This window comes from Dendrobium catenatum, unplaced genomic scaffold, assembly GCF_001605985.2.
Source record: "Dendrobium catenatum unplaced genomic scaffold, ASM160598v2 fragScaff_scaffold_1228, whole genome shotgun sequence".
Taxonomy (NCBI): Eukaryota; Viridiplantae; Streptophyta; class Magnoliopsida; order Asparagales; family Orchidaceae; genus Dendrobium; species Dendrobium catenatum.
In genome coordinates, this window is record NW_021319690.1 from 720,639 (window position 1) to 732,362 (window position 11,724).

The 11,724-nt window shown below is 32.7% G+C and overlaps 1 protein-coding gene across 1 annotated transcript in view; it reads right to left on the reverse strand.

Moving 5' to 3' along the window:
• Positions 1 to 355: 355 nt before the first annotated feature.
• The window catches only part of LOC110096149, a 17,123-nt gene continuing 5,754 nt past the window's right edge, over positions 356 to 11,724 (reverse strand). Inside the window, exons 4-13 of the mRNA XM_020821938.2 lie at positions 8,544 to 8,623; positions 6,261 to 6,345; positions 4,789 to 5,205; positions 4,175 to 4,282; positions 3,982 to 4,049; positions 3,747 to 3,834; positions 3,587 to 3,658; positions 3,438 to 3,491; positions 3,262 to 3,346; positions 356 to 859 (exon numbers count right to left, since the gene is read on the reverse strand). Of these exons, the coding sequence (XP_020677597.1) occupies positions 3,266 to 3,346; positions 3,438 to 3,491; positions 3,587 to 3,658; positions 3,747 to 3,834; positions 3,982 to 4,049; positions 4,175 to 4,282; positions 4,789 to 5,205; positions 6,261 to 6,345; positions 8,544 to 8,623 (1,053 nt within the window). The 3' untranslated portion in view covers positions 356 to 859; positions 3,262 to 3,265. The remainder of the gene's footprint in view (positions 860 to 3,261; positions 3,347 to 3,437; positions 3,492 to 3,586; positions 3,659 to 3,746; positions 3,835 to 3,981; positions 4,050 to 4,174; positions 4,283 to 4,788; positions 5,206 to 6,260; positions 6,346 to 8,543; positions 8,624 to 11,724) is intronic.

The window sequence follows — 11,724 nt, forward strand, 5'->3', positions numbered from 1 at the left end:
AATATCAAAATTAAAAATTTTATACTAGAAAACTGCTTTAAAAAGTAATAACAAAGTCATCCCAAACAAAGCCTTCCAGCTTTCTTACTACTTCTTAAAACAGCTTCTAATACAAAAGTTTTAATTTTTGTATTAAAAAATTGCTTCATGAAGCATGAAGCAGTAAGAAAGCCGTCCCAAACGAAATCTTAATCTGCACAAATTATAAAATTTCAATTAAATCTTCAAAAAAATTTGGGTCGACATATTCTGACCAAATTTTGATCGAAATAACTATATAATATAAGAAATTAATCAAAATAATTTGCATTCATCTCAAAATTAATCCACCAGTTATGATATCTATCATGACAAAAAAAAAACACTTTAACAAGGATATTCTGATGCAATCATTTTCCATAATCTTATTTCACAATTTGAATAATTATAGGCTACTGGAACCAATCTGAGGTTTCCATATAATTAAAATAATTCCAGCTTTTAAGCTGCTGAATGAGCTCATTGATCATCCATAAGTACTAAGCTAAGATGTTAAAACATCTGGACTGTCATCACTGTGGAATAAATATAACAAGCACCACTTACTGAAAGGTTAAGAGCAGAGCGAATTGCCTGTGAGCAATAAACTGTAATAAGCTTTTAAATTGGATGAAGCTTAAGAGCATAAGAAAACTTCTCTGTTTCTACCGCCATCTCTGCAAAACTAAGCAGCATTTGCCTTTGAAGCAGAAAAACATTAAGCCATGCTGTTTCTAAGGTTTGGCCAGGAACACATAATCCTGATTGAGAATCCATCTCTTGTAGTTATGTATTCCTCAATAAATCAAAGAACTTCACAGTTATCCAAAGAACCTGGAGACTGAAGGAGACAGGTTTTGAATAGATTAATCAGCTGTTCATACGAATGAAAGAAGGATGTGCAATAAAAAGCTACTTGTTATTGTATACTTGTTAAAACATAGTGTCAATATTAAAACCTAGTTGATTTGGTGCTCATTTATTTGCGTGTGGAGTTGTTCTTTTTCTTGCAGGTTCTTGATTGCTGTTTGGTTGCTGCAGTTATCCATCTTCAGTTGAATGTGCTAACTTTTTGGTAAGATCTCTTCCCGATGTTTGTGGAAGGGTACTGATGCCTTAGGTTTTCTTACGTTTTCGATGTAGCTCTTTGAGCAGTAGTGGCTCTAGGTCCCCTTAAGGACTTGTATCTTCTTTTTTAATTTAAAACGTAGGTCCCATTGTGAGTTTTATCTCCAAAAAAAGACTGAAACTAAGACTTTCAAATAAGGGAACAGGTTGTGTAGAAGGATCTGTGTAGAAGGATCTATTACTCCAAGTTCGCAAATACGCACCCGCAAACCATTTAAATAAAAGAAACAGATATACAAGTTTACAAAATAGTTTCTCTTTGCAATTAGAACAAAATTATTAGCTTAAGGAAATCTTGATTTTAGTTTAAAGAATTAGGTTAATTTTCTAATTGTAAAAATAAAAAACAACGAACTAATTAATTAGTCATATTCATTTCCACTAAACTATCCACAAATATGATTAAACTAATATTGCGGCTGATCAAATTTATTTTATTATGATTTGTAAAACAAAAACAAATTAACCCAATAAGAACTTACATATATGAAAAACTCTATCAAATCTATACTATCTTGTAATCTATAACAAAATTAATCCAAAAACATAAAATAAGTCATAAGAATCAAGAATACAAATAATTACATGATTTGGTATACTTGTGCATACATTCATAGAGAGAGAGAAAAAAAAAGTTTATATTTTATTAATTGCACAAACAAATTACAAAACCTAAACAAGATTAGATCTAGGTAAAGTGGTAAACCTCTTCAAAGAAATACCTATTTTGCTAAACAAAGTGAGTAAAAGAAAATATCACTTGATGAAATCTTTTTGCCAAAATAAAGAAAATGATATGTTAGATCTAACTCTTTGATGTATTCTATTTCTTGCCTAATAAAGCCAACCAAAATCAAAATCACAGACTTTAATTTCTCGATTAACATCGCCCTCGAGATGCTCCATAGTTGCAGTAATAGACACGCACATTTCTCTCGCTCGCACTCCTTGTTTATCCCTCAATTTCACAAATAATCCAAGGAGAAACAAGAAAGAAGCTCTCGATCTCACACTTCTGCCTGCCTTTTAACTCACTCAAATCTCCCTCTAGCTCTCGATTTTGTACACCTCATGGTTCGGTCCCACTTTAATAGAAGGAAGAAACCAAATGCCAAGAAAAAACCTATACAAAAGGAAATGTAAATAACTACACAAGGAATAAATTTGGATAGCAATTAAAACAAAAACTTAAAACTAATTTATTAATTAGTTAAAAATATCTTAAATTTGATTCATTAATTAACAATCTCCACCTTGAATCAAATCTTAGATGAGTCAAACCCTTCTTTCTCCTAGAACCTCCATAATTAGGAGGTCTACTTACCTAAAGAAGAGCTAGACAATATTAGAATTTAGTTCCAGACACCACCTTAATAAGCTAGCAAGATTCTCATATGCATGAGCTTTCAAAATCTCCATAGTGCCTTCAGCCAGAATATCTTTGATAAAATGCAACTTAATATTAATGTACTTTGTTCATTCATGAAATATCTTATTTTTTATCAGTTGAATTGTATTTTGACTATTACATCAGATAATTATTTTCATTTGTGTTCTCAAGTTACTCAACAAAATCTTTCATCTAATGTATTCTTTTATTACCTCAGACTAAGGATTTAATTTCCAGATTAGGGTCCGGTCAACCAATTTTTACACCCCTAACGTCTTGTTATCACCACTATACATTTCAATATGACGGTAGAGTTTATTAAGTTTGAATGAGATGTGTGAAACCCTTCAAAAAATAAAACTAAACTCTTAAACACCGAGCATTTTTTAGTGTGATGGTTGGAATTTTAGAAACTCCAAAGTGAAACGTGATCATACAGGAACACTCCTAAGATGGGTGAATTCCTAGGAAGGTACATCAATGGAATAAAATCATGAGGCCATTAGATCAAAACGGATTATATCTCGATAGTTAAGAATTTGGATTGTTACAAGTGTTTTTTCATAAGGTACAAATTAGGCTCCATAACTAAATAATAATGCTATCATCCTATATATATTTCAAAGTCAGCCAAATAATTCCACCAGAGACAATTACTCTTATCAGCAGCCTTAAAAAAATTTAGACATCTTGAAATAAAAAGTACATTTGGTTTGATCACTTACATATTTAGGGTTGTTCAGCTGACGGTTGGGGAGCATTAAGCAGTTTTTCCACCTCGTCATTAGCCTCAGCTTGTATACGCCACCTCTGCTCAACAATAAGAACGAAGCATACATCTATAATTAGTGATGAAAAATGAGAACCACTTTAACGTCAATCCATGAAATATAAATCTTGCCTCTTCAAGATTTTCTATCTCCATGATTTGTTGTATCTGCTCTGCTATGCTTTCCTGCATTAGAAATATAAACATATCAAATACCCTATGAAGTTATAGGAAAAACTAGAACAAAATTAAGATATTCAAATTGCAAAAACATTATTTACCGCATTACTAATGGCTTCAGCAGCAAGAACATCAGAATCCATTTCAACTTCAATTTCAATCATTGAAGCTATCTGGAAACAAACGGAGACAGTTTTATAGTTCAGCAAATGATGTGCAAACCATGCAAACCAAATTTCACGCGTCATCCTGGAAACTTACTTTGGCATAGCTATCAATTAACTCAATCCTCGCTGAGATGGATTTTTCTAAGCTCTCACAAACTTTTTTGACTCTAGCTCTTCGAGCACTATAAAATCACATGTCTTAGCACTTGAAGACTTTCCAGTAGACAGATTTAATTTAAGGACTGATCATGATAATTTCCTCATTGGACATTGTCCAGTATTGTCAACAAATCAATAAACGTTTTAGTGGATTGCTCAGTTGAATTTACCGATAGGATGGTTCTCCTACTGCAATGATCTTGTTATCTAACTGGCACATGCGAGCAAGCATCCAAACCTTCAAAAATGAAATCCAAGAGTTGAGGACGCTTCTAAATTTTAGCAAATAAGTTACAGCTTTATTCAATAAGCCCTCAAAAAAATGCATCTCTTGTCTATGAAGATAAATCATTATCATCAAACCTCTTTTTCTGCTTCTTGTCGTAGGTCCTTGATCCTAGACTTTAGCAGGTCATATTGTGATAAAAGTAGCTGTTTTAGATTAACTATGTCCACGATTCTCTTGGGAAGCTGAAAAAATGAAACAAGGACACCATAAACAGCACATAGATTTCAAAAGATATCTTAAATTTGCTAGGGAGGATCTGATGTGCAAATGAATTTGTTTTGGAAAAAGTTTGTTGTAATTGAAAAGCACGCATCGAAATTCTAGGGGAACATGCAAGCTTATTGGAATGTTATGAAAAAATAGGTTCCTTTAGACTTGACAAGAGGGACAATTTTCCTTTCCCCTAAAGCTAACCCAACAGCAGTATAAGGAAGCAATCAATGACTATGCAAAATTGCATCCATCGCTGTAAATTAAAGAGTATGGAAATAAGAATGTGCTCAGACAAATTCGAAGATCTGACATTGCGACTAATTAAGGTATCTTGCACATATAATGTTTATATTATATGTATATGTTCACCTAGTTGACAAGGAGGGATAAAAGACTGAATCGACTTTCAAAAAAGAAGCTTTTTCATGAGCCAAAAATTAGAAAGAAAAAAGAAAAAAAAATTAAGTTCCATCACCTTACTTAACTGGGGAAGAATTACACGGTTCACCGTAGTCCCCACTGCCAATGATGCAATAGCAACTACAGAAATGAGTCTGGGAAGGCTGGGATCAATGAAACCAGAAGCAGCATCTCCACTAGCAAGAACAGCAAGTGAAGTAAAGAGAATTGACGGGTTCGACAGAAAAGAGTTCTCACTAAAAGGAGCTCTTAGTAACTGTGACACTTGCCCGGTAGTGTGGTTTGTGAGAGACATGGGCTCCCCTGGTCTGAGTTCAGGAGGCTTAGCAATCAATTTTAATGGACCAATCTCCTGATAGATGTTCGCTGGAGCAGCCAATACAATTGTCACTCTTTCCCCTTCTTGAGCAGGAAGCTCTACGGTCTTGGTGGCAAATTTATTTGTGGAGGCTATTCCGGAAGGTGTGCGCACCTGTATGGAGACACATTGCAAACATAGATCAAGAACAAAGATGACCAATTTCATAAGGAGACCTAATAGTTGGACACCAAAGGGAATAAGTCTTCATTTCCAAACACAGCATTAAAGTTAGAAAATCCGAGGTTTCTTTCTTTCTTTTCTTCTTCTTGAAAATTTCAACATTGGTATGGGAACCAGTAAATGCAACATCAACCCACCACCCAAATTGAATTTGGCAACAATGTCATTCTCCTGGTCATGAATTTAGCATGTTTCAATGTCGAGAGAATTTAGAGTCTAGCATGAGTTATCTGCAACTAGAAAACCCCTTAGCCTTAAGGGGCCAACGCAAGCGAAAAAAAAGCATCCATAAAATTAAAGATAATGAGAATCTATCTTAAGTGAATCATTTTCAATTCATGTGAAGGAGATATCCATGTATGATTGAGATTTTCTTCCATATGGTTTTCCATTGGTTTTCAAACAAGAATGACATCACAATGTGCATACGTGCAAACCTAGTTGATTGAAGGTGGCCAAGAAGAATGAATATGCTAGTCCCTTCCATAAATTTCAAATTTATATGAAGATGGAAGCCATGGACCACACCAACTATTTTTAATACAAATCTTCTTATTTTTTATCTTTTCTTGCACATTTGGATTTCACCACCAACTATTTTTACTATTAGAAGTTTTTCCCTTTAAAACTCCAAGCAAATCTTTTACAATATTTTTAATATCACTAGGCACTTTTTCCAACATAACATTAGCATCCTCACGCAAAATCTTAGGATCATTGCTTTGTAGTTCATAAAACAATTGTACTATGTCAACATGAGAAATCACAATTTTCCATGGCACAAATTGGAACTTAGTTGATTTAGATAACTTCCAAAGCAAGCCTTTGACAACATTTAGAATTAGAGAAAATGGTTAGTTCTGCAGAACTTCGCCACAATAAATTAGAACAGTATAAGCAAAAAAATATTCTAAGAAAAAAATGGTACCAAAAAAGCTGAATGCAGGAAAAATGAATTGGTTGAATAACTTGAACCAAATGTTTACCACAATTGAGTGGATGGCAGCAGGATTGCTGTCTCTTTTTACTCGTAGGAGTCTCAAAGCCTTCTCCCATGCTGAAGCATCCATGCTGCGTTCGTCAGTAGCACATCCTTAGAAAAAAGTCAATACCGCAGAATCAAAACCACAAGTCCAACTATACATTTTAAATGACTCAATTGATTATTTAGAAGTATCTAAGATATGGATTTCAAATAGCTTCCATGAAGCATAGCAAAATTCATGTGTGCGAGTCATGATGTTGTTAGTGTTTTAGGAAATAATATTTGGAAATCACTATCTGAGGACAATAATTATTTTGGAATAATATACATTCATTCTTATTTAATTATATTTATTCTTATTAATTTTCGTTTTATCGCAATCAACTAGTAGGCTTATAAATAGGCAACGTTATTTAGTAAATAACATCATAGCAACATCTCATATCCAAGCACTCAATCGCTCTTGCCTGAGCACCAATCCACATACAAATCCATCTCTGCATCATTGCACTCCAAAGTCAAGGATGATCACTTGTGTCCTCGCACACATGCATCTCCACATCCACACATACTACCAATAGAGCCCACTAGCACTTGCATGTCTATCCATCCTTGCAAGTGCACGTGTCTCAATCCTAACCACACTCGTATATCTCCTCTCTGCATGCCTCAGCCAATTACAAGTCTTGCTCCCAGATGCACCCACTCCACGTCCTCACATACTAGCGCAAAGCCTACTAGCACTTGCATGTCTACACATCCTTGCAAAACACGTGTCCCAATCCTAACCGCACATTCGCAAGTCTCCTTCCTGCATGCCTTAGCCAATCATGAGTCCTACTCCCAAATGCACCCGCTCAATGCCCCACAATCATCGATTCTTTTCTAGCTCATTGCATGGGCATCTCTTTTACTTCAAAATTGATTTTTTTTTTCTTCTATTATAACTTAAGTAACTCTTAACCAACCATACATCTCTCCTCATTGTCTGCCCTTCCGCCTGTTCTCATACTAAGACAAACCCTGCTCCATCATCGGTACCACCGTTAAATTTAATGATAACCAACTATCTCCAATGATCAAGGGCATTTCACTTTCTTGTCGGATTGTAAGACATACAATATCATCTTGATGTTCCACCTCTAGACAACAATGATACCCTTAAGCTCCCAAAATGGGAAGCTTCTAATTATATTGTTCTTATGTGGCTTCTCAACAAAGATGAATCATACATTCTTCTACTAAAGTAGTACCAGTCGTTTATGTAGATGATATATTAGTTGTCGAAAGTGACAAAGAAGCAAACTTAAAGTAAAGCAATACTTATTGAATTATTTTATAACCAACAATTTGAATTAGCTTTCAATAAGAAATGAGTCCTTTCATCTCAAAAAAAAATGTCATTGATCTTATGGAAGAGTTGAACTTTTAGGATGCAATGCAACGAACGCCCCTATGGATAGTCACATCATATTTAGAGAATATATGTGGGAAGATATAACATATGATAATCCATCTCAACAACAAAGATTATTTGAAAAATAAACATATCTGTAAATAATAGGACTAAATCTCTCTTTTGTTGTAAAAATTGAAAGTCAAAATATGCAAAACCCAAAATAAAAGCATTGAGATGTTATTTTTTTGTAATATTTTACACATAAAGAAAGCTCTTGAAAAAGAATTGTATATTCAAATTGGGCACTTAAACATCGAAGTATTCATATATGTCAACTATGTTGGGTCTATTGATGATAAAAAGCCAAAATCAGTGTAATGTATTTTCGTGGGAGGTAATATGGTTGCCTAAGGAGCAAGAAGCAAACAATTACAGCACATTCAATGTTGAAGCGAAATATAATCATGTTTCATTATATAAGTGAAATGATATGAATCAAACTCTATTGGAAGGATTAGATTTTCCAATAATTGAACCTATGGTTTTGTATTGAGATAATTATACAGCTATAAATATTGTAAGTAATAATGTATTCCATAAAAGGACCAAGCACATCAAGGTTGATTATCAATTCATACGAAATGATCTCACTTTCCAGAATAATATCACTTCTTATGTCTCGAGTTCAAAAATAATATTCAAGTCCTTTCTCATTTAAAGCTAACAGATATATATACATATATATATACAGACTCCTTTCTAAAAGAGTTTGTAGGTCAAGATTTGAAGGTATTCCATGAAGAGTTCCTGGTTATGAAAAGCAAGAGAAAGAAATCTAGGTGTACTCCAATCATACAGCTAAAGTAAAAGCACAAAAATACTGACCTCGTCACTTCTGAAGCAATGCTAAGTATATCTCCCGACACAAGCTCGTACTGATAGCGGCACTTAGAGCAAGATGCAACCTGAACGCATTATTGCCATACAATTAGTAAAGGTTTGAGAACAGAAGTGCCACTCCACTTATGAAAATAAGTACACGAATCATACACGCTACTTCAACCCCAAAAAAATATCTAGCAATTGTTTTTCATATTGTTGGTTATATGAAGGTAGTTATTGCAGAGACCATAAGCTTAAGAAATCAAAGATCGATAAAGATGAGCCCAAAATAAAAACAAGGTTTTATTCAAAGAACATTCTAATTAATGAAGTAAACCCAAATTGTAACTTCTCCTCCCCTAAAATAAAACGAGTTAAAACTTTCTTGTATAGTTTCATCTGTATTAACAACGTTTAATTGAGCAGAGATAAGGGAAGAAGAATATTTTATAAGAAAAAATCATGCTGAAAAAAACAAAAGCTGTCTTTGAACTGGAAAAACAGGATTTAGTGAATCCTGTAAATCTGGATTAGTAAATCCTAAGCATACAAGATTAAGGGGCTGTTTGGCTGCAAGTAACATTTAGTTAGTCTTGTAAATCCAGATTTAGTAAATCATAAACCAGATGAATACTAAAAACTGTTTGGCATAAAAAAGTTAAATCCTGCTAAATTGTTTGAGTATTTAATATAGGATTTAACATTTAAGTATGCTACTTCACATAGGATTTTAATAATACTTATTGATGGTGAAGTTAAAACATGAGAACATAATGAGTGTAAATAATATTCCAATTAATTATTACTTACAAAATTATTAAACTAATTTAACACAATAACTTCTAAGTGACCATTAAACACAAATAATATCATTTATCAGTTAATATTAATTATAAAGGCTAATTTAATTTATCTAATTTAATTGATTTGATTATTAATATATTTGTATCTAATTTATTTGATTGATTATAAAAAATATTAAATTAAATGCATGTTATAACTTTAATGTACTTAAATTTAATTTTAGATTTAATTATAAATAAAATTAATTTCAATTAAATAGATATACCTTTTAATTTGAAGTTAAAAAAACAAGTGGTGAAATTAAATAGTATTTATCCTCTTCCTCTCCTACCCAAATTTCCCAAAACCCAAAACGACAAAGTAGTAATAGAGCTACAAATGTCGGGCCCCCTTCCCCTGCACCCCTTCTACATGTACCCAAAGTTGTCAAAAAAATTTCGAGGAAGTTGCAATGGCAAATCAGTGGCAAAAGTATCCCCGTCAGGAAAAAAAAAAAGCAAGGTAATCTCAATGGGAGGTCGCTAGAGAAGATTTAAAAAAAGCGAGGAAGTCTTTACAAGAGGTCGTTAGGAAGCTTACTTTCTTCCTCCATCCCTCCATCCTCTTCTTATGCACACTTTTGGTCTACTCGCAAATATGTTGAACTCCCAAATTTATTAATCAGGGATTTACAGTAGAATACTGACAAAACAAGATTTCAAATTATGGCAGATTCATTTTGAGTAGAATACTGACAAAACAAGATTTCAAATTATGGCGGATTCATTTTGACAAGAATGAATGTTTTACAGGATTTATCTTAAATCCAAGATAAATTTGGCTACCAAGCAATGGCTAAGCTAAACAAAAAATTTAATTAAGCTAACAAAATTGATTGCATGTCTCAAATAATAGATATAAGCACATAATTCACATGAAAAAGTTGCTAGTCTTCCGCCATCTTGAACCTCATAACATAAAAGATCCGCAAGAAGATCCGTATGAGTCACGACCCGTCCTGGAGGCTCGAATTAAGTAGACAAGAACAGACTGTCGGGCGATTGATTAAAGTTCATTTGCTAAAACTATTTCCAATAAACTAAAAGAGCCACAAAAATTTAAAACATTTAAAATTCAAATAATAAAAATACATTTTTCTCGAAGCATCTCACATATGATATACATTCTCTTCGCTTTTGCTCATTTTAATTAATCGAATTAAACCTGAAAATATTTTTCATTGAAAAGGGTAATTCATAAAATAACTCAGTGAGTAAATCATACTTCTAGATTATAGTAACACAAGGCACTGGGAATAATATGCATGCTCGATTTAAATCATAAAGTAATTATATTTAATCATTTTGTTTCATGACTTCAATGTTATGCATATATTATATATTTATCATTTCTCATAAATAATACAATCGTCACACGAGCCACCATCTAAAATAGAACTAATGATCTTTTCCATTTCCTTTTTATTTTTCATAATCATTTTCATTTATATGCATTGATGCATTGCATCCCAGCCAATACCATAAAGGGGTGTGCTCCATCAACCAACATGCACATATAAGCATATCATTCACATTACATTCTTTGATTTTATGCAATTAGAAGCAATATAATTACTCTTCAAAATTCCATCTGCTGAACTTTTCTGAGCTTGCTGTAAATCATCGGCCCGGACGATACCTTATAGGAACATGAATACTCATCTTGATTTAAATATCTTTTGCTCTTTTTGTCCTTGTTCTTGATTTCAATCACCTATAATAATACATAATTTAATAAGGTTATTTTAACTTATATATCTAATCATATCTCTCCCTAATTGGTTATTAAATATATTTAAATAATTTATATTTTTAAATAATAGAATTTGTTCTCTCCACGTTATTATTTAAATATAGAAAATCATAATTTAATTAATTTCTAAAATAAACTTTCTATATTTAATATATAAATTCAATTAAGTAACTAATAAAATACTCTCACTTCTATCAAAGAAAAATAAAATATTTTTAACTTTCACTCTTTATAATATTTGCTTTTAATCTTAATCTTACAATTTAATTTGATTATAATAATTTTTCTAAATAAATGTCTTTATTAAGAAATTTTTAATAAATTTTAGAAAAATAAAATAAAATAAAATCCTCCCGTCAACTTTTTGGAGACCTAGAATTGCTGTCCAAACACTTCCAGCACCCTATAGCAGCTGTCCAAGGTTTGTACAGGCATTATATGTTGCCGTCCAGAACCCCTTAAAGGCCAAACTGCTGTCCAGACCTCTCCTGTCTGCTGCTTCGCATTTCAAGCATCTGAAACCTGCTGTTTAGGAGATTTGGAACATGTTTTCTTGCTGTTCAGCCTGCTAGAAGGTCTTCAAACACTG